Source organism: Cervus canadensis, chromosome 8 (assembly GCF_019320065.1).
Source record: "Cervus canadensis isolate Bull #8, Minnesota chromosome 8, ASM1932006v1, whole genome shotgun sequence".
NCBI classification, from domain to species: domain Eukaryota; kingdom Metazoa; phylum Chordata; class Mammalia; order Artiodactyla; family Cervidae; genus Cervus; species Cervus canadensis.
In genome coordinates, this window is record NC_057393.1 from 4,805,523 (window position 1) to 4,829,447 (window position 23,925).

A 23,925-nucleotide genomic window follows, 5' to 3' on the forward strand; every position below is an offset into this window, starting at 1 on the left:
AGGCCAGGATGAGTGAGCACTTTATTGGGTAGACCCAGGGCCAGGCAGGGTCCGCCCAGACGGCCATGCCTTTGCTGGATGTCAGGCCCTGGGTGGTGACCCCGTAGGACAATGCTCCTCCGCTTCCCCCTCCATCTCTCACTAGCGGCTGCCACTCTCCGTCATCCCCACTGGCCTTCTCCAGCCCAGAGCACAGATGACTTCAGTGTCCTGGAGATTTCCCCGCAACACTGAACCCAAAGCACTCTGCTGGATTCGTAGTTATGCTGAACGGTAAACGGTCAGTTCCCATAGCGGTGACGTCTTCCCTCAACACACACCGCATGTCAGCTGGTCATCCGGTGAGAACTGGCCGCTAAGACAACGACCCCGTGACCTACACAGTGACACCAGCCTCCGTAAGGACCAACTGGGATGCAGTTGAAGCCAAGCTGCAGAGATTCACTGAAAATCTGCACAATGCCTTGCGCATCATGGGTGCTCACAAAACATGGTGGGGGAAAGGTGGTACACGCTCTCTGATTCCATTTATATAAACTTCAAAAGCAGATTGAACGAAAACGAAGGTGAGGAGCAGAAGTGGGGAGAGGGGTTTCCCTGGAAGGTGAGGTGTGGGGGAAGTGGGAGGGAGGTTTGTGTGGGGCAGGGCCTGTCCTGTCCCCTGGCCAGGCTGGTTACTCGGGGGCTCACTCTGAAAATGCAAGGTTCCATGCATTCCTCCCAGCTTGTGTGTTCAGTTCTGTAGGTATGATTTAATTTGATCTGCTATTTCAGATCACCGCTAGTATTACTTTTCGCCCTGTATAAACAAACAAATTAACGAGTGTGGCTCAAAACACCAATTTGCAAATACGGTCAACTGAAAAATGTTCTCCCTCTGTCTGCTCCTCACTCAACAGGGGGACAGATGGCCCTCAGCATCGAGAGACTTAAAGTGTGTAACGGACAGGACCCCTGGCCTGACTGTGCCCTGGGCATTTGCTTGTTTGACATCAGAAGCCTGATTTCTTAGAGAACAAGCTTGTTTACCTTTAGTCATGAACTTTATTTGAAATGACTTTTGATCTTATTGTATTTGTTTTTACCTTGTTTTTATTTTTATTTCTAACTTTAACATTTTTATTTTGTATTGGGGTTGTTGTTCCGTCCCCCAGTCGTGTCTGACTCTTTGCAACCCCGTGGACTGCAGCACGCCAGGCCTCTCTGTTCCTCACCATCTCCCAGAGTTTGCCCAAGTTCATGTCCATTGCATCAGTGATGCCATCTCATCCTCTGAAGCCCTCTTCTCCTTCTGACCTCAATCTTTCCCAGCATCAGGGGCTTCTCCAGTGAGTCGCTCTATGCAGCAGATAACCAAAATACTGGAGTTTCAGCTTCAGCATCAGTCCCCCCAACAAATATTCAGGGTTGATTTCCCTCAGGATGGACTGGTTTCATCTCCTTGCAGTCCAAGGGACTCTCAAGAGTCTTCTCCAGCACCGCAGTTTGCAGATACCAATTCTCTGGCATTCTGCCTTCTTTATGGTCCAGCCCTCACAGTTTTACATGACCACTGGCAAGACCATAGCCTTGACTATACGGACCATTGTTGGTAGAGTAATAGCTCTGCTTTTCAACACACTGTCTAGGTTTGTCATAGCTTTCTTGCCAAGAAGCAAACGCCTTCTGTTTTCAGGGCTGCAGTCACCATCTGCAGTGATTTTAGAGCCCAAGGAGAGGAAATCTGTCACTACTTCCACCTTTTCCCCTTCTATTTGCCATGAAGTGATAGGGCTAGATGCCATATCTTAGTTTTGTTTAATATTCAGTTTTAAGCCAGGTCTTTATTTGAAATAACTTTTTGATTTTTATTGCATTTGTTTTTACCTTGTTTTAATTTTTTTTCTACCTTTAAACTTTTCGTTTTGCACTGGGGTACAGCCCATTAACAACACCGCGATAGTCTCAGGTGAACAGTGAAGGGACTCAGCCACACAGATACACGTATCCCTTCTCCTCCAACTCCCCTCCCACCCAGGCTGCTCCATACGATTGAGCAGAGCTCCATGTGCCCACAGTAATTCCTTGCTGGTGATCCACTTTGAATATAGCAGTGTAGTGTGTACATGACCTTTCCAAACTCTCTGACTATGCCTTCTTCCCGGCAAACAGAAGTTTGTTTTCTCAGTCTGTGAGTCTCTTTCTGTTTGGTGAGTAAGTTTACTTGTAGGGATAGGAATCTCCGACTTGCACGCAAATCTTTATGATGTTGATCTTGACCTTGACCTTGACCCTTCAGTGATGGACAAGATTGCCTCTTAGGGGCTGGCTGGGTGCTCTGGTCAAAGCACCTGGATTCGGATGCCTCCTCCTGCCAGGGGAGGAGCCAGGACAGCTAGCCTCCCCTTCCTGAGGGCTTCCATTTACAAAATGAGGGGGGTCCCCTTTGCTCCAGGGAGGCGGGTGGGGGCCCGACCAGCCCAGCTTTGCCGGGGGGTTTCTGGCTCTACACTGAAAATCCCATGTGCGTAGTCGCCTGATCGTGCCCAACTTTTTGCGACCCCGAGGACTGTAGCCCACCAGGCTCCTCTGTCCATGGGATTTCCCAGACAAGGCTGCTGGAGTGGGCTGCCGTTTCCTCCTCTAGGGGATCTTCCTGACACAGGGATTGAACCCACGTCTCTTATGTCTCCTGCAATGCAGGCAGATTCTTTACCACTAGAACCACCTGGGAAGCCCACACTGAAAGCCCTAGGGGCCTGTAAACCCCTCAGTTCAGTTCAGTTCAGTCACTCAGTCGTGTCTGACTCTTGGCATCCCTGTGGACTGCAGCACCAGGCCTCCCTGTCCATCACCAACTCCTGGAGTTTATTCAAACTCACGTCCATCGAGTCGGTGATGCCATCCAACCATCTCATCCTCTGTCATCCCCTTCTCCTGCCCTCAATCTTTCCCAGCATCAGGGTCTTTTCCAATGAGTCAACTCTTCGCATGAGGTGGCCAAAGTACTGGAGTTTCAGCTTCAGCATCAGTCCTTCCAATAAATATTCAGGACTGATCTCCTTTAGGATGGACTGGTTGGATCTCCCTGCAGTCCAAGGGACTCTCAAGAGTCTTCCCCAACACCATAGTTCAAAAGCATCAATTCTTCAGTGCTCACCTTTCTTTATAGACCAACTCTCACATCCATACACGACTACTGGAAAATCCCTCACTCCCTGGGAAACTGAGTGGTCACTGGGTGGGAACGTGGAATGTGCCCGGGAACATTTGTATTGGACCCTCTGTGTATGGGGTCTGGCATAGGCCATGAGCTCAATAAGTACAGACTATCATTAGCAGGACTACAACCTTCTCCCGAAAGTCTCCCTGTGTGTGTGCTTCGACTGTCATGTCTATTGATGCATTATGCCCAAGACATCTCCCCTGGACCTCCCTCTCCTTCAGTTTCCTGACCCACTTTAAAACAGAAACACACACACCCCTTTGCATGAACTAGAAGGTTCATTCGAGTGAACTCACGCTAACTCAGAACGTGAGTGTCCAGAGGGGAGCGGATGCTGGCCAGAGACAGTGAACCCCGCTGACCAGGAGGCAGCGCCTGGCCTGCTGAGCTCCACTCCTCGTGTTAAAATGAGGACGAAAGCCTGTCCACACGCTCAGGTGCCTGGATGCCGAGTGAAGACCCGGCGCACCTGCTCATTGCCCTGTTCAGTGAGTGTGGGAGCTGGTACTGCATGCAGCGTGGGGACCAGCATGGAGGCCAGCGACCATCAGAGGCATCTTGGGGCTGGGGACCTCGGCGCTGAGGTCAGGAGGAGGGCAGTGCAGGCAAAGGAGCCAGTGAGACACAGAGGAGACCTCAGCGATCAGGGCTGAGGTTCACGGCCCGTGAACAGGGTCAGACACAGTCCTGACCCTGAGCTGGCCAAGGTCTGAACAGCGGGAACCAGACAGAGATAAGGTTTCTGGGCTCTCTGAGCCTCACTGTATCTGATGGAGAGTTCCGCTGCTCAGCTCAAATTATGCTTGTTTTTTCATCTAATGTCTGGCCGCTAAAATACATGGATACTTGTGTTTTAATATAAACTGTAAGAGGAATACAAAAGGAAACTGGTTATATGTTTACGTTTACAAAGAGCAAAAGAAAAGAAATCATAGCTTCTTCCTAATGTAAGTAAATGGAAACATTTTTGATCGGGGTCTGTCCCTTACCTTCTACTGCAAATACCTGGGGAAGAAAGGAAAGGAGATGGTTTATAACAGAAAAACTCCCAGCGGAGTGGACGAACTCAATCCATGCTTTTTTTCACATTTCCACGGGGATGCAAATCAATTTAAGTACTTAAAATAGCCACAGAAAGGGGGAAAAAAGATCAACCTCTATTAGTTACCATGGGAATTACTAATTGAAGCACTTCTTTTGTCTTTTTGAGATCCTTGCCATTCCTGTGACATTTAGAATGATAAAATTAAGGGAGCTAGCATCTATTTCCTGCCATTTGATGATTATAAAAATATCATTATGGAAGTTCAAATTGAAGAAGCTTCTTCGGAAGTAAAACTCACTTATTGTAGTGACATACTTATTAAGGAAATCCACCTTGGACGGAATTTTGCAAGTAGAGTCTAGAATCTTCATAGGGTTATGAGATTTGGGAAAAGAGTCATTTAAAGCCCAAATGCGTCAGGGCATTTCAGTGGGAGAATACATGAAACCCTGGCTGGCTGGTCCCTGTCACTCACCCAGATCACAGCTTCCTGCCGAGAGCCTTTCCGAAAAATGCCAACGTCTACAAGATTGCTGCTGGGCCAGGGTTCTGAAAATCAGACATCTGACCATGAGTGCTGCTTGAAAATGAAACTCTTGATGGCATTCATTAGGACAGTGCTTTGGGGGCATGTTTTTTAAATCATTACTTGCACAGAGTTGCAGTCCCCAAAATAATATTCCCGGATGTTACCAACTTGAGTCTTCATGGGATGGAATGCCATGTAACGTGAGCACCCTTGGAATAGGAGATTGGTTGCTGAGGCACTTGGGTTTAGCAATAAAGAAGTAAATCTTTCCCTTAAAATTGAGAACTGTTTACTGTTAGACTTGGGCTGAAAAAACGGAATGAAGAACTTCGCTAATCCTTATAGGTGGCTAGACTTACCATCTATGAAAACAGATTCTTAAAAGTTTAAATTTAAAAAAGGGAAAGGATACCCTGGCAGCCAGGAGTAGGCAATGAACTGCAATTACACTGGGTTCAACTTCAAATGCAATTAGCTTTGCAAGGAGTGGTCTGGACAGGAAAAGGTTGGACAACACAAGGAGGAAGGCTTAAAACCTGGGCCCGATGCTAACCCTGGTTCTTGCTTTAAGAAAATAAGACTGATCCCCTCAACCAAAGGATGAGTAGTAAGAGAGACGGAAGGTAGGGGAACTGGTTTCTCCTCCAAGAGAGAGAAAACACCTTTCCACTTCGGCACAGAGGGCAAGGCAGCTTGGGCATGGGGGTCAGAGACCCTCGGCTGGGAGCAGATACCCCTTCCTTCCTCTTGCAGAGAAGCCAGTGCCCAGGATCCAGGCTTTCCCAGAAGGAGACCACGCGCTGTGGTCTCAGACTGCTGGAGAGCACCCCAGTCCAGCAGCTTCTGCACACACGCACTCTGACATGCACACACAGAGACACACACACACATACAAACACAGACGCACACAGACACACACACAGACACAGAGTTACACACATACACAGACCCCTCCCCACACGTACACACAGACACACACAGACACACACAAACATACACAGACCCCCCCACACACATACACACACAGACACACACAGATACACATACACACACACAGTCACATACATACACACACAGCCACACACATACACAGACCCACAGACACACACATACACACACACACAGACAGACACACACACAGTTACACACATAGATGCACACATACACACATGCACAGACACATACAGATACACATACACACACACAGTCACACACATACACACACAGTCACACACATACCCACATATATAGACACACAGACACAAACATACACAGACCCCCCCCCACACACACACAGACACACACATACACACACAGACGCACACACACACAGACACACACAGACACACATACACACACACAGTCACATACATACACACACAGATAGACAGACACACAGTTACACACATACACAGACCCCTCCCCACACATACACACAGGCACGCACATACACACATATATAGACACACAGACACAAACATACACAGACCCCACATACATACAGACACAGACGCACACATACACACACACACAGATACACACAGACACACCCACAGACATACACACAAACACACATACATACATACACACACAGACAGACACACACAGAGACACCTGTACAGACACAGACACACACACAGACACGCACAGAAATACACAGACACACACATATACACAGACCAACACACATACATACACACACACATATACAGACACACAGACACACCCACACAGACAAACACAGACACATACACCGACACACACACAGACACACACAGGCACACACATGCACAGACCTCCCCACACACAGACACACGCATATGCAGACACACAGACACACACAGGCACACACACTGCTCCTCCCGGAGAGGCAGGAGGAGACCCCTCCAGGGTTGGAAACGCTTCCCTCGCCCACTCTGGACTTGTCAACTCCACTTTGTCACACAAGCGACGCCAAGAAGACTCTTCCTTAGTCATCAAAGACAAAGTGCTCTCATGGACGAAAGCTTTTCTACGTGCTGGGCTCTTTGCCAAGAATGGTACGTATAGCCAAAGCTATGGTTTCTCCAGTAGTCATGTACACATGTGAGAGCTGGACCAAAAAGAAGGCTGAGCACCAAAGAATTGATGCTTTCCAACTGCGGTGCTGGAGACGACTCTGGAGAGTCCCTTGGACTGCAAGGAGATCCAACCAACCAGTCCTAAAGGAGATCAGTCCTGAATATTCATTGGAAGGACTGATGCTGAAGCTGAAGCTCCAATACTTTGCCACCTGATGCAAAGAGCCGACTCATCAGAAAAGACCGTGATGCTGGGAAAGATTGAAGGCAGGAGGAGAAGGGGACAACAGAGGATGAGATGGTTGGACGGCATCACTGACTCGATGGACATGAGTTTGAGTAAACTCTGGGAGATGGTGAAGGACAGGGGAGCCTGGCGCGCTGCAGACCATGGGGTCACAAAGAGTTGGGCACAACTGGTCCACTGAACAACAACTGAAGATACCAACACAGCATCGATGGGCCAACACAGAGGCACCTCTGGCTCTCAGGCAGTTCACAGGGTGGTGGGGAAGACAGACAGGAATCATGTGTTTATATCAGCAAACAGTTCTTTGAGAGGATGCAACCTGACCCAGGCTAGTAGTCAGGGAAGCCTTCCTGTAGGAAGCGACTTTGGCTGAGAGCTGAAAGGAGGCGTGGGAGTTAATCAGATGGGAGGGTGGTAGGAGAGAGTATTCCAGACATCTCATGCAACCATCGTGTGGAGAAAGGGCCCACACCTCCGGCCTTGGCGGCATCTGCTGGCCCCAGTCCTCCTGGGGCAGGAGGTGGACTTGGGTATCTGGGTTATCTGCACTTCGACATGCCTGGGGCAGGATGGGGCCTAACTGCCATCTCAGTGGCTGTCTTCCACGGACCCCATTTCTCCAGTGCTTGCCTCCTTCAGCCTCAGCCAAGCTTTCTCAGCCCACGCCTGCCCAGTCGAGGTCTCTGGACCCACGTTTCTACTTCCACAGAGGAATCTGCAGGTGCCCTGACTCGGCAGCACAGAGATCCTGGCCCTGGTTTCCATGGATGGTACATCCCCTCCTGTCCACCTGGCTGCTACCTCAGCCTGCAGGTTCTCCGCTTTGGCAAGATGACATCTTGGACCAGACAGCTCTGCATCCTAGGGTCTCTGTCTGCGTGTCACCAGATGTTTAGCAGTGTCCCTGCTCTCTACCCAGTAAATGCCAGCAAAGTCCCTTCCCCCGCCTTCCCCATCACGACAATCAAACGCGTCTCCAGCAGATGATAGGGGTGGGGGGTGCAAAATCCCCCGCAGTGAGAACCACCGCCATGGGCCACTCTCCTGACCCCACAGGGCATCCTCGGCCTCACCCACCGCCTGTGAGGATGCCAACCACCTCCGGTGTCAGTTTAGCTCTGGCTGCTTGTGTCTGGATTCGATCAGAGACATCACCATTTCCAATTCACTCTCCCAGCTCTCAACACAAACCCTGGTATGTAGTTCACATTTAACACATGTCTGTCTGTGTGATGAATGTACTCCTGTAATAGAGTCACAAACACTCTCACAAGCCTCATCTCCTCTTGCCCATCTGCTATCATCTAAAGTGCAGAGCTGACCACACCATGACCTTGCTCTAAAACAGTCTCTGGCTCCCCATAGACTGGTTAATGACTTTTCCAAACCATCTCCAACTCATCTCCATGTTTACCTTGTTGCTGCAATCCCATGGACTGCAGCACACCAGGCTTCCCTGTCCTTCACTGTCTCCTGGAGTTTGCTCAAACTCATGTCCATTGAGTTGGTGATGCCATCCAACCATCTCATCCTCTGCCACCCCCTTCTCCTTTGGCCTTCAATCTTTCCTAGCATCAGGGTCTTTTTCAATGAGTCGGCTCTTTGCATCAGGAGGTCAACCTGGAGGAGGGAATGGCAAACCACTCCAGGGTTCTTGCCATGAGAACCCCATGAACACTGTGTTTGCCTTGAACTGACCTTAAACCAAATGATTGCTTTTTCACAAATACCCCTTGCCTCATCTTCAATGGTAAATGCTTGAGATTGCAGAGAGCTTGGGCACTGCCCTGGAATGCACCGATGGAGAGGACCGATGGGAGAATGGGACAGGGTGTGGAGACTCCCCAGGGTAAAGCTTTGATGTCCTTTTGAGGCCAGGAAGATAAGCCTTCATCTGTGGCACTGATAACAGTGATGAAAGAGTCACCCATCCTAACCAGCCAGGGAATGGAAACACTTGCCAACAACTCTCTCTGTCTGGACCTATTTATTACGTGGTCTAGGACAGGCTATCCCAGAGGCTTGACCCAGAGAGTAGACTGTAGGAAAAAAAAAAAAATCAACCTTCTTGATAGCAAGCATCATCAGTCTCTCGGGGCCAGTGGCATGAGCCGTCAGAGGGCTTCTCGGGACCAGATTCATTCCTCCGTCCCCCGAAAAATGTGCGGGGCCCTAACCCTGAGCACATACCCTCCCGGGCATGAGGGGTGGGCGGGGATCCCAGAGACCGCCTGCTGCGTCCGCTCCAGGGCACCCAGCCCTGCGCTCTGAACAGGCCGTGCATCCCATGAACACTGGACGTTGTCATCTGACTGCGGCTGATTAAAGATGCAGGGGGCTCGTCCCGACAGCAAGCTGACGGGCAGGGGACGTGGCGGTGCCCGGGAGAACCCGGAGGGGCGTCTGCAGGCCCGGCCGGTCTTCAGCCCTGCATCCGCTGCACATCAGGGCACCGCCCCTGCCCTCCGCATCAGAGCGGCCTCTGTTCACCAGGGCAGAGTAGCTGCGGGAGGGGACCCGCTCTGCCCTGGACTCACTGTTGGGTGAGCAAAGCCAACCCACCTGAGCCTTGGGACCAGGCTCCCTGTCTGGCCTCTCAGTGCCCTGAGAGTTCTGAGAAAGAACCCGGGACCAGGGGAGGTACCCGGGGCATCCCTCCCCTGGTGGGGGCAGAGCCTTGTGCCCCAAGTGGCCAGACTTCTCTCGACCCCTGGGGCGGGGCGGGGAGGACAGACAGGTCGTTTACTGCGCTTCCCTGTCATTACCCTAAACTTAAAGGAAGGAAAGATGATGCAGGCTTATTGTCCAGTGAAATTAAAACAACCCAGGAGTACATGAAGGAAAGTTCGGGTCTCTCTCCCAGCCCCCAGTGCGAGCATCTCCTGGGTGGTCATCATATGCCAGGCATCGTGCAGGGCGTGTTTCCTGCTTTCTTCACTCATCCGATCATTCATTCCCGCCAAGTACTTGCACTCAACGCTCGACCTGCCCTGCCAGGGCACAGCGTGGCAGCAAGAGGGTCCCGGCCCTGCTCAGCGCGGTTCACCATCACGTGTGTCCGTGTGTGTGGAGGGGGACGGATGATGGCATCAACACACAAGGACATACATGACAGTGATGAAGGGATGAAGCTGGTGGGGGCAGTCACACAGCTGTAAAGGGCGGCCTCCTGGTGAAGGGGTGCCCGCCGTAGTCAAGATGCCTCCACCCCGGGTGTCCGGTCTGTTCACTCCCAGGTGCCAGGCCCCGCCCCCTGCAGCCTCCTGGGAGAGCCCCCATCTCTACTGGGTCAGTGTCCTGTCCCACCGTCCCCAGTCCTGGGCAGAAAAAGAGGCGTCTTCCCGCAGGGAAGTGCCATGGCTGCTATTGGCCTTTACCAGGACCCCCTTCCAAACACTGCTTCCCTGCACCCCGGCCCCGAAGAGAGGGCTCTAAGGAAGCATTTTCAATTCTCCACCACCAGGCGCTTTATGGACGGCTCCCCAACAAGCCCACACTGTTCTCGCTCCCCTCCTGCCAACCCAGCTCCCAAAAGAGGAGGCTGTCACCGCTCACGGTATGAAATAATTAGGCTGCAGCTGGGATATCTTGCTGAATGTCTAATCGTTTTCATTTGTGGAAGCCTGAAAATGAGCACTTATATGCCCCGGAGAAGGCCATATGCATGCAGGACACATGGGGAGGAGCAAAGGCCGCCTGAGACCCAGGGCTCGGCCTGGACCGGGGAGTCGCTGGCATCATGTGAATGAGCGCTCACAGCCGACGGGGGGCGGTGGGGACCACCTGCTTCCGGGTAAGAAAAAGCCTCACATTTGGGGTTCATAAATTCCAGCAAGGCCTGGGTGATGGCAGATTCCCACTGAGTGAGTTAGGGGTCCAAACGGGACTCGGGTCCACTCCTGGCTCCACGGACACAGCTACATGGTGAAAAGGTGTGTGTGTGTCCCCAGGAGCTCAAGGTCAGAGGAGACCAGATGAGACGAGACCCCAGGGAGACTGGAGCTGGATGCAGATGAGTAAGAACGGATCCTGAGAGGCCTAAGTCACAGCAGAGATGTCATCCTAGGGCCCAAGGCCACCAGAAGGTGCTATCACTGACTCAACGGACATGAGTCTTTGCAAACTCCAGGAGATAGTGAAGGACAGGGAAGGCTGGCATGCTGCAATCCACGGGGTCGCAAAGAGTCAGACATGACTTAGTGACGTAACCACCAAGGCAGCACCAGTGGTAAAGAAACTGCCTGCCGATGCAGGAGACGTGAGACTCGGGTTCAACCCCTGAGTCGGGAAATCCCCTGGAGCAGGAGATTGCAACCCACTCCAGTATTCTTGCCGGGAGAATCCCATGGACAGAGGAGCCTGGCAGGCTACACTCCGTGGGATTGCAAACAGTCAGACACAACTGAGTGACTGAGCAGACAAGACAAGACATTAGCGAGGTGGACAGACCGTCCTAGGCCTCCCTGCTGGCAAGTGGCTGAGCCAGGGTCACTCCCGGAGGGTCTGGCTCCGGCCATGTCCGAACCCACTATGAAGAATGTGCTTAAAGCAATTTGAACAGCCTGCTGCTTCCCAACAACGGACTTACACTTCTGACTTGCCTGCTAATCCTTTCTTTGCCTTCAGGAAGATTGCGTTCTATCAAGCTAATTTCAGTGGTTATTACAAAATGTAGACTAATTAAATCTAAATCATTGAAGATGTGCATTTATAATTTAGAAACATAAAAAGGTAAGGAATTCAAGAAAAAGAACAGAAGAACCCGAAAAATGCAATGCTGGCATCTTGACGCAAGGCTCATCACTGTTAAACAGGTTCATTAGGTGACTGCTGAGTGAGTGAATGTGAAAATGAGCAGTGAATGAGTGAAGAATGAGTGAACCAGGTGCGCATGTGGTGTACTTCTCCACTTCCCTCAAGTCCTAACCTGCAATTAACCTGGATTTTTCTTTTCTAAAAAAATTTAAGAAATAAAGACAAGTTGAATAGAACTGTACCTATTTAAAGAAATTTGAAGCAATAATTAATAACCTCCAAAATCAGAAAGCACCAGGAATAATATACCAGGTCACTGGTATATTCTATTAAAACCAAACATTGAAGGAAGAAATTATACCATCTGTCTATAATCTCTTCTAGAAAGAAGCAAAGGAAATACTTCCTAACCCATTCTATGAAGCCTGCATTACCCTAATATCAAAATCAGACATAGACATTATAAGAAAAGAAAACTATAGACAAATATCCCCATGAACATAGACGCAAAGCCTTCAACAAAATATCAGCAAACAGAATCCAACAACACATAAAAAAAATTGTATACCACAACTAAGTAGGGTTTATCCTAGGTATGTAAGGCTGGTTCAACATCTGAAAATCAATGAATGTAACCCATCACATTAATAGTCTAAAAAAGAAACATCCCGTGATATTATCAATAAAAACGGAAAAACCATTTGACAAAACATAGCACACATAAATGATAAAAACTCTCAGCAAAATAAGAATAGAAGGGAACTTCCTTAACTAGATAGAGAACAGCTACTAAAAAAAACCTACAGCTAGTAATTCTTGATGGTGAGAAACTAGAAGTTTTCCCATAAAAATCAGGAACAAGGCAAGCATGTCCTCTCTCATCGCTCCTTTACAACATCATACTGGAAGCCCTAGCTAACGCAATAGGACAAAAAAAAAAAAAAAAGGAAATACAAGGTGTATTGAATGGTAAGTAAGAAATAAAACTTTTTTTGTTCACAGATGACAGTAACTCTTTCTGGAAAAAGCCTGAAAGAATTGACAGGGGGAAAAGCAACCCCTGGAACTAGCAAGCAATTACAGCAGGTGCAAGACACAAAGTTAGGAGCAAAAGTCACTGCTCTTCCATATGCCGGCAATGAACAAATGAAATGTGAAATTAAAAACACAATACCATTCATACCAGCATGCCCCCAAAATGAAATACTTAGGTATAAGTCAAACACGATAAATTTCAAAATCTATGTGAGGAGAACTACAAAACTATAATGAATGAACGAAAAGAATAACTAGATAATATATATTTCATGTTCATGGGTAGGAAAACATAATACTGTGAAGGTGTTAGTTCTTCCCAACTTGAGCTATTGATTTGGTGCAGTCCCAATCAAGATACCAGCAAATTATCTGTGGATATTGACAAACTGATACTACATTTATATAGAGAAGCAAAAGACCCACAATACAAAAAGAATACTAAGCAAGGACACAATACTAAAAGAGAAGAAAGCTGGAAGACTGACATTACCTGGATTTTATGATTTACCATAAAATTATGGCAATCAAGACAGTGTAATATTGGCAGAAGGACAGAAAAATGAAAGACATCAGAGAGCCTACAAAGAAATCCCCATCACTATAACCAACGGCTCTCTGACAGAGGAACAAAGGCAATACGGAAGAGTAAAGACAGCCAGTTTCAACAAACGGAGCTTGAACAACTGGACATCCACAAGCAAAGAAATGAATGCAGACACAGAGCTTACACCCTTCACAAAAAGTCACTTCAAATGGATCAGTCTTAAACGTAAAACTTAAAGCTATAAAACTCCTAGAAGATAACATAGGAGAAAGTCTAGTCAATCTTAGATATGATGGTGACTTTTCAGATGCAATACCAGAGACATGATCCATGAGAGAAAAAACTGATAATCTGGACTTCATTAAAATTAAAAACTTCTGCTTTGTGGAAGACAATGTCAAGAGAAGAGGAAGCAAGCCACACAGTGGGGAAAAGCATTTGCAAAAGGCATATCTGATAAAGGACTTAGCAATAATATACAAAGAATTCTCAAAACTCAACAACAAGAAAACAAATAGCCTGATTAAAAAATGGGCAAAATGCCAAACACATATCTCAGGGAAGAAGCATACATATGACAAGCATATTAAAAAAAAGTTTCTACACACATGCCATCAAGGAAATACAAATGAAAGAAACAAGAGATTCTACCACACACCTACTGGAATGGCCAAAATCCAAAACACTGACAGAGCAAAAGGCTGGCAAGGACATGAAGAGCGGAAACTCGTTCACTCCTGGGAATGCAGAATGGCACAGCCACTCTGAAAGACAGTCTGGCATTTTCTACAAAACCATAAACATACTTTTATCGTGTGATCCCGCAATCATGCTTCTTGGCATTTACCCAAATGAGTGGAAAACTTATGTTCACACAAAAACCTGCATACAGACGTTTACTCACAACTGCCAAAACTTAAAAGCAACTGAGATGTCCTTCCATAGGTGAATAAATAAATAAACTGCAATCCATTCAATGAAACACTGTTTGGCATTAAAAAGAAGTGAGCTGTCAAGCCAGGAAAAATCATGGAGGAATCTTAAATGCACATCAGTAAGTGAAAGAGGCCAATATGAAATGGCCACATGTAGGTATGATTCCAACCATCTGACATTCTAGAAAAGGCAAAATGATGGACAGTGAATAAAGATTAGCGGTTGCCAGGGATTGGGAAGGAAGGAGGGATGAAGAAACAGAGCAAAGAGGGTTTTTAGGGCAATGGAACAATTATATAGGACGATGTGGACACATGCCATATGCATTTGTCAAAACCCATAGAGTATAACATCAAGAGGGAACCCCAACGTAAACATGGACTTTGGATGACAATATGTCAGCATAAGCTCACTGAGTGTACCACATGTACAGCCATGAAAGCTTGCTCCTTGGAAGGAAAGTTATGACCAACCTAGGCAGCATATTGCTAAAGAGCCTCTTGATGAAAGTGAAAGAGGAGAGTGAAAAAGACGGCTTAAAGCTCAACATCCAGAAGACTAAGATCATGGCATCCAGTTCCATCACTTCATGGCAAATAGATGGGGAAACAGTGGCTGACTTTGTTTTTTGGGCTCCAAAATCACTGCAGATGGTGACTGCAGCCATGAAACAAAAAGACTCTTACTCCTTGGAAGGAAAGTTATGACCAACCTAGACAGCATATTAAAAAGCAGAGACAATACTTTGCCAACAAAGGTCCGTCTAGTCAAGGCTATGGTTTTTCCAGTAGTCATGTATGGATGTGAGAGCTGGACTATAAAGAAAGGTGAGTGCCAAAGAATTGATGCTTTTGAACTGTGGTGTTGGAGAAGACTCTTGAGAGTCCCTTGGACTGCAAGGAGATCCAACCAGTCCATCCTAAAGGGGATCAGTCCTGAATATTCATTGGAAGGACTGATGCTGAAGCTGAAACTCCAATCCTTTGGCCACCTGATGCGAAGAGCTGACTCATTAGAAAAGACCCTGATGCTGAGAAAGATTGAAGGCAGGAGGAGAAGGGGATGACAGAGGATGAGATGGTTGGAAGGCATCACCGACTCAATGGACAAGAGTTTGAGTAAGCTCCGGGAGTTGGTGATGGACAGGGAGGCCTGGCGTGCTGCAGTCCATGGGGTCGCAAAGAGTCGGACATGACTGAGCAACTGAACTGAACACAGGTACTGCTCTGGTGGGGGACCACATGTGGAGGCAATGGCTAAATGAGTCATTCTTCACTTTCCACTCAGCTTTGCTGTGAACCTGAAATTGTTCTAAAAAATGAAGTTTATTTAAAAAAAAAACAAAAACAAGAGGCCATGGGGTGGGCGTGGCCCCAGCTCAGGGTCTGTGCTCATCTCTGGAGCCCAGGCCTGCCCTCCTCAACCTGCCTGCTCTTCTCCAGAGCTCTCCATGCCTTCCCAGGATAAAACCTAAACACTTAGCCTGAGAGCCCCTTGATCATGAGGTCCCCACTAACCTGAGGACTCCACCTCCCCGCCCCCACATCATTCCCCTGAAGTCCAAGAACACTGAGCTTCAGTGACCCACCACCAACCGTGTTCTTCCTACTCCTGGTTCCAGGGTAATGCCATTTTCGTTTGCATACTAAATTTTAAAGCACATGCGATCCAGTACAGACACGTGATAACCCGCAGTGTGTGCCTGAATATCTTTGTCTTTGTCCACAAGTACAGAAGGACAAGTGCTCACGGGTGCAGGCTTTGAGATGACGATGCATTTGTGTATCTTGTTCTTCTCACTTATGAAGCATCGCAGACCACCCCTACTTCCAACCCTGCCAGCCTCTAGAGATCTGACAGATGCCTCCAAAGGGCTGCATAGTGGTCCATGACGCAGAAGTCAAAACAGTCTTTTATCAACCTTTCTATATTGATGGACCTTCACATTTTTAATAAAATTTTTATCTTTTGCCACAGTAAACATCTTTGTGCACATGTTCCCACCTGTTGCTATTCAGTCGCTCAGTTGTGTCTGCCCTTTGTGACCCTGTGGACTGCAGCACATCAGGCTCCCCTGTCCTTCACCATCTCCCAGAATTTGCTCCAATTCATGTTCATTGAATCAGTGATGCTGTCTAACCATCTCATCATCTGTCATCCCCGCTCCTCCTGTCCTCAATCTTGGCCAACACAAGGGTCTTTCCCAGTGAGTCAGTTCTTCGCATCAGGTAGCCAAAGTATTGGAGCTTCAGCTTCTGCACCAGTCCTTCCAATGAATATTCAGGGTTAATTTCCTTTAGGATTGACTGGTTTGATCTCCTTGCTGTCCAAAGAACTTGGCCCTGAAATGAAGGCAGAGAGTCTGACTTATCTCTTTCTTCCTATAGCCTTGAGCAGGACTGGCCACTGAGGAGGTGATCAATACTTCTTTGTAATGGCACAAATGGCCATCACACTCTCACCAGCCATGTACTTCAATGCAATTTTTGCTTTGTGTTTAGGCCCTGTGGCAGAATCTCTCAGCAAATACCTAAGTTATTTAATTTGTTACTGAAGCTAAATTGACACACATTTATTTTTAATCATTTGAGGCTTTCAAAACATTCTATGTGTTTATCCTTTAATATAAACATGGAAACTTTTAGAGGCATCATTTCATTCACACCACTACAATTTGTCCCAAGGATAATTTTCCCAACGTTAAGCGCCAACAATGTTAGATAGCATCACTGACTCACTGAACATGAATCTGACAAACTCTGGGAGATAGTGAAGGACAGAGAAGCCTGGCGTGCTATAGTCCCAGGAGTTGCAAAGAGTCAGACATGACTTAGCAACTGAACAACAATGTTACCATGTTTTGGGGACAGTAAACAGAGAAAATTGAAATTCATTTGAAGCAAGATAAGAGAAGTTCAAGAACTAAAGTTTAATGGTGTGGGTTTTCTCAGAATGTGCTGAGCTTATGAGATCTTTCCTTTTTAACTTTTTATTTTGCATTGGAGTATAACTAATTTATCACATTGGGTTAGCTTCAGGTATATAGCAAAGTGATTCAGTTACACATATACATATATTGATACTTTTTCAGGTTTTTTTCCCCACATAGGTTATTATAGAATATTGAGTAATTGAGTATAGAGTTCTCTGTACTATACATAAATAGGTACTTGTTGCTTATTTGTCTTATGTATAGTAGTGTCTGTCTGCTGATCCCAAACTTCTAATTTATCTCTGCCCTACTCCTTTCCACTTTGGAAACCATGAGCTTGTTTTCCGTATCTGTGAGTCTGTTTTATAAATAAGTTCACTTGTATTATTTCTTTTAGATTGCACATATGAGAGGTACCATGTGTATCTTTACCTTTCTCTGTCTGACCTGCTTCACTCAGTATGATGATTTCTCGGTCCATCCATGTTGCTGTAAATGGCAGGAGTTCAGTCTTTTTCACGACTCAGTAATATTCCACTGTCTGTACGTGCCACACCTTCTTTATCCAGTCACCCGTCCGCGGACATTTAGGTTGCTTTCCCACATCCTTTCCCAGTTGGCTAATCTTTCCAGCTGGACTCTGACAAGAGGCGCCCAATGAGTGCAGCTCAACCACTTTGTCTGGAAGGTCGGCGGGGGCCTATAAGTCAGCTCTGATGGCCTGGGAGGCTGAGGGCAGCAGATGTGCTTCTGGAACAGCTGTGAGAAACAAGGAGGCCCCTCTTTCTTCTGTCACAGCAGCGGATTATCAGCTTGACCCAGGCGGTTGGAGGAGCCCCACCGCCTCCTGACGCGCCTGGCCTGTCAGCCCTCACCTTCCCACAGGACCGGAAGTCCTTCCCCTAACCCTGACCTTGACCCTGACCCATCCCCGTCCCTCTGGGGCTACCCTCGCCTCAAGCCGCGGCCTCCACACAGCAGGCCCCTCTCAGGGTCCCTCGGAGACGCCTCAGGGTCACGGAGTTACTCAGATCAAATGGCCCCCAGAGGTGACCCACCACCCTCTCCTCAGCTGCGGCACAGGACCAGAAGAAAGCCCAGGGTCGGGAGGGTTGGGGACGGATAAACACAGAGCGCACGCCCGCGTGTCCGTCCACCTCAGAGCGGGAAGACGGGCGGGGCGGGGCGGGGGGAAATGACGCGCCGGGGAAGGAAGTGCATCACCACAGGAAAACGGAATGGCTCCGGCCCCACCGTCGGGCCTCCGGAGGAAGCCTCGCTCAGCCCCTTGTCTCCCGCCGGCTTGGCCGGCCCTGGGGACACCTGACCCACTTCCCCGAGGCCGCGTTGCGACGGAGCGTCTTTGGTGAACGGCCCAGCCCGGGTCGTGCAGAGGGCGGCTCCCTCACCTTCGGAGCTGGCGACGTGTGTCCCGAGCGGGGGGCCCCATCTTGCTCGGGCCCGGCGTGGGGAAGCGAGGCCCGGGGCCTCCGGGGGAGGAGCCCAGGGCCTGGCTGGCATCCGGCCTGGGGCCTGAGGCGCAGGGCCGGAGGCGGCCACTGGGTCTGGAGGCTCCTCCACGTGGACCCGCCGGCCAGCTCCTCGAGTGAGCGCACTGCCCCCGCGTCCGAGTCACGGCGGTGGCTCGGCCCACGGGGGAAGGCTGCTGCTGGAGGGGGAGACCCGTGAGTCCATCTTCAAGCCCCTGAGCTGAGCTCCGGGGACGCAGGGACGTGAGCAAGGGCAGGGTGGGCCCTCAGCGCCCAGGAGAGGAGGCTCTGGCTGCCAGATGGACGCCATCACGCCTGCAGGCGCTGTTACCCTCCTGACGACCCTCCGTCTCCCCAACCTGACCCCCTCCCTTCTGCGGCCCACCCCGTGCAAGGTGGAGCTCCCCCCAAACTGTCTAGTCGACCGGGGGCTGTCCTGGTGCTTCCCGCTCTTACCCCAGTCACCTAACTAGTCAACTGACTGACTAACTTAGTCATCTAGCTAAGACACTGCATCCTGAGAGCTCTGCTTCCTGAATTCTTGGGACCGCCCGCCGACAGCATCCTCTTGGCCCTCAACCTGACTGCATGGCGCCAAGGCCTCTCCCCGCAACGACCTTCCCACTGGTCTTTGCTTCCACCAGCCTCTTGCCCACACGGAGCCAGAAGGTCTGCTCAGACACACAGATCCCCCACTTAAACGCCGCACGTGGTTTTCCGCACTGTCCCCAAGCCCCTTACAAGCCCTTCATGATCTGATCTCGGCTACTTTTCTAGCTTCATCAACCTTCGCATCCAGGGGTAATTCATGCACCTACCTATCCATTCACCTCTCCACCCTCCTGCATCCAGCCGCCCATCCAATCAACGTCTGCGTCCGAGAGCTGCTCACCTGGGCCTCACGGAACTCTCATTACGACGACAGTGGCTAAAATCTTCCTCTTAGTCCTAAGTCCTGCTTTATCCAGGATCTCAGCCCTGCCGTCAGTGGGCCCCTCATCTGCGGCCTCCCTCCGCCCTGTCCACTGGTTGATGTATGTCCCTGATGGGGACCCCTTCACCTTCTGCTGAGCTCCCCCCATCCCCTGACTTGCAGGAACAGCCCCAGCACTCCTCACCAGGCTCCCCAGCCCCAGTACCCCACGGGGACCCCTCCTCCTCCTTACCCGAAGTCTGCAACCCGAGCGGCAGTCTCCCCTCCACGTGCCTTCCCCACCCCGGCCCGCGCTGCCCACCCCAGCAGGCAGGCCCAGCTCCGGGCAGGGCCACTGCCAGTCCAGTCTGCCTGTCCAGCTGCTTGGGAGCAGGGCCTCCCCAGCTCTGTCCTGGGGACGTCCGGAATTAGGAGTCAAAGGAACATAGAAAAACCCCTGGGGGAAGTGCTGGCCACAGGACAGAGTAAAGTCATGCAAGTCTCTTCCCCAGTTCCATCTGCCTCAGAAATGAGGTCGGGGGCGCCTCTCCAGCCAGGGAGACCTCCAGACCTCTCCAGGCAGCAAGACTCCGGCGGGCCGGGTCGGGGTGGCGGTCCTCAGGTGCCTGCAGCCTGGCCTGGGTGGGGAGGGGCCTGCACCATGCTCCCTCCCAACAAGGACTCAGAGTGAGGTGCTCCCAAGCCCCGCCCCTCCTTCACCACCCTTCCTTCCGTGTGGGAGGACACAGGGTAGGGAATTCCAAGAATCAACAGAACCGGAACCAGAACTGGAGGGATCCCGGTGGAGTGGGAGGCAGCAGCCAGGTGGGGACCAGCTGGGCTGGGCGCTGTTCCTCCACACAGACATCACAGACACGCCAAGATTGGCCGGGGGAAGAATGAGAGCCTCTTGAGATGGTCCTGATTTTTAGAGATGAGCATCCTTTTATCCAAAGCTGATGCAGACAGGACCACATTCTGCTCGGAACCATAAATGCAGAGAGGGTTTCCTTAAAAGGCCTCTTATCAAGTTTAAAGACTGTTACTGCTTTCGTTAGGACAGGATGTGGTAGTACCTGGCCAAGCAACAAGAGACGGATAAAACGGATAAAAAAGATCACTGAGGTTTCTGCTAGACTGAAGAGGGAAGACAATTCTCAAGAACCTGGGTCTGTGTGATAGAAAAAGAGTCTGGACTCTCCCAGATGCTATCCTCAGATTCTGGCACCGGTAGGAATTTTTAAATTGTGGTGGAGACTGCTTCCCCTGTGGCTCAGTTGGTAAAGAACCAGCCTACTATGTAGGAGACCTGGGTTGATCCCTGGGTTGGGAAGATCCCCTGGAGAAGGGAAAGGCTACCCACTCCAGTATTCTGGCCTGGAGAATTTCATGGACTGTAGGGTCCGTGGGGTCACAAAGAGCCAGACAGGGCTGGGCAACTTTCACTTTCAATACAGACTGAACATAAAATTTATCATTTTAAGCCTTTTTGAGTGTACAGTTCAGTGGCATTAAGTCCCTTCACAGGGCCACCTTCACCACCAGCATCTCCAGAACTTTTTCATCTTCCCAAATGGAAACCCCACACCCATTGAACATTTCCCATCCCCTCCTCCTCCAGCCTCTGGGAACTTCTTCTCTGCTTTCTGTCTCTGTGAATGTGACCATCCTAAGGACCTCCTGAGTGGAGTCACACAGGGTTCATCCTTTGTGTCCAGCTAATCTCACTGAGACCTCAAGCTTCATCCATTACTACAGCTGTGTCCACATTCCCTTTCCAAGGCTGAATAATACTCCATTGCGTGGACAGACCCCATTTCATTTATCCATTCTTCTGTTGATGGACTCTTTGCATGGCTTGGCTTTCAGGTCTAAAGACAAAGGGTCAAACTGAACTTGATCCAGTTGACCTTTCAAAGACATGGGCCTGTTAGTTAATTCAATTGTCAAAATCAAGGCTATCATACAATTGAATGAAAATTTTTTATTTTATAAAATTTCGCTAGAGACAGGCAGATGCCCAGCACCCACCCCCATGACTTCCTCGTTTCCTCAGTCCTCTTCCAGTCCTAATGGTTTTCACAGCCTCTGATCACAAGCAGAGGGAGTGAGATTCCTGGATTCCCTTTCCTTAAAATGCCTTCCCAGAGCGTGAGGGTCTCCTCTCATTGCTTCCGGCCGGGCGGTCTCTGGCTCCCTGGCAGGTCGAGCGGAGCGTCTGCACAGTTGATGGGACGGCAGGAGAACCAGGCTGCACTGGGCGATGCTGACCTACTTTCTCCCTGTGAGAAATTATAAGAAGACGCTAGGCTTGGCAGCTAAGGGTCAACATTTTGCTTGTCTCCTTTGCCTTTTTTTTCTCCCCCTAGTGACGCAGTCTACAGCCTCGCAGCGGCTTTGCACTTGACCTGGGGGAAGGCTGGGCTGCCTTGCCGCCTTCTCTTTTCCTGCTCTTCAATCACCTGGCTGCAGGTAAGGGCACCCGGGGCCTGAGTCCATGAGTCAAAGGAGCCTGGATATAGAGACAGAGCCTTCAAGAATGCCCGTGGGGACTCAGGGAGATGGAGGAGGCAAAGGCGCACTGTGGAAAGGACAGAGGGATGGATTTCTGGAGGTGAAGAAATGAACCAGGAATGAATCAGTTGTGGGAGGAGAAGGCGACTGCCCAGAGACCACATGCAGCCAGGAGACAGCCTGTTTACCTCACCTGGTATAAAGAATATCCTACTCAGTTGTCCACATTTTTAAATTATATCATCTACATACACAAAGGAGATGGCCAGCTGATCTTGAAAAATCAGATGTTCCCTGCCCCCACCCCGCTGGGCGTACCCTGAGCAGGGCGCCCCCTGTGGTTGGGCGGGTGCTGCTCCTCCCAGCCCTGGTCCCCTGGTCCCCAAACATACCTGCCTGCAGGGCCTGTGCCCCGTGACCCCACCCAGGGCCAGGGGACTGGGCACGGGACAGAATGGGCAAGCAGGAAATTGTTCCCCTGAGTACTGGCTGTCCAGGAATCCCAGGGCGAGGAAGAAGGCGGTTCTAGCTGGAAAGAAAGTTTAATCTGATGTTCTTGACTTTTAACATTTGGAGACATTCAGAATCAGTGCACTTTCTGCAGCCCTGGCGCAAGTCCAAGCTTTTAAATGGCCTTGACCTTGACCTTGACGCCTACGGACACTGCAGGGCCTCCCGCTTCCAGCCCTGCCCCTCCTTCCCGTCTGGTCCAGCCCTGCTCCTGGAGCTCCAGCAGACAAGTGCCTGCCTCTGCCAGCTCCTTGCCTCCTCCCAGCCGATGCCCTGCCCTGCATGGGCCCCTGGGGAGGCCCTTCACTGTTGGTTCCCAAGCTCGTGCCGGGCCCCTTCTGAGTGCCAGGGGCCGCCAACGAGGAGGGCGTGAGCCAGACAGCACTCAGAGGATGGCGGGATGGGGGGCTCAGAGGTCAGGAGGGGCCTGGCTGGGACTTGACCCTGGGGCTGAGAAGATAGGATCCTTGCATGACGATGACAAGGGGCCTCTAGGGTGTTTAATCAAGGAGGCACTCAAGTCAGAGCAGAGTTTTCAGAAAGACGTTCCGGGAATGGACGTACGGGGTGGACCAGAAGTATGGGTGGGCTGCCCCCACCCGCCTCTCCTCTTGACAGGGACAGAGTAAAGGGACAAAGTAGGTGATTAAACAGTGAATCCCACTTGGGGACTGTAGATAGAAAAATATGGGAGACCCCTGTAAATTAGTGATTACTCAAGAAAGCAGGTTGGCTTAACCACAAAACCAAGCAGGCTTGCTCAGCAACAAAACCATGCAACAGAAGTACGAGACGAGCCCCCCAAACAATAAAACCACCGCGGCAAGAGACCCACAAGCTGCCCAGTGAGCTCTGAAGGTTACTGATCCCTAGGACACGCTCTCCGCACGCGTGAAAAACAGCAATTTGTGGACCTCGCTTGGCCACGCAGAGACAAGAAAATCCCCCTGCTCAGCCTGGAGGAGGAAGTGATGGTAGAAGCATGACATCTCCTCGAGAAATACAAAGAAGCTCTTCGGCCTCTCCCCACTTTTCTTTGGATAATAAAACCATAGCCCACTAAGTTCTCGGGCGTGGCATTTCTTGCCTCCTCCGCTGTAAGCCTCACAAGCGTCCTATTCTAATAAATCACTTCTCACCTACCACCTCGCCTCTCCCTGAATCCTCCTCTGCCCCAAGACATACAGGATTGTGGTTCCAGAGC

General features: G+C 49.9%; 2 protein-coding genes across 9 annotated transcripts in view; one reads left to right on the forward strand and one right to left on the reverse strand.

The window, feature by feature from the left end:
* Nucleotides 1-23,925, reverse strand: part of PTPRE (protein tyrosine phosphatase receptor type E) — a 179,707-nt gene that overhangs the window by 122,328 nt on the left and 33,454 nt on the right. The window lies entirely within an intron of this gene.
* Nucleotides 9,418-23,784, forward strand: LOC122446138. Its single transcript, XM_043475985.1, has 5 exons — nucleotides 9,418-9,632; nucleotides 10,326-10,377; nucleotides 18,378-18,979; nucleotides 22,067-22,169; nucleotides 23,595-23,784. Exons 1-5 carry the CDS (start codon nucleotides 9,418-9,420, stop codon nucleotides 23,691-23,693), a joined length of 1,071 nt encoding a protein of 356 aa, XP_043331920.1. The 3' UTR covers nucleotides 23,694-23,784.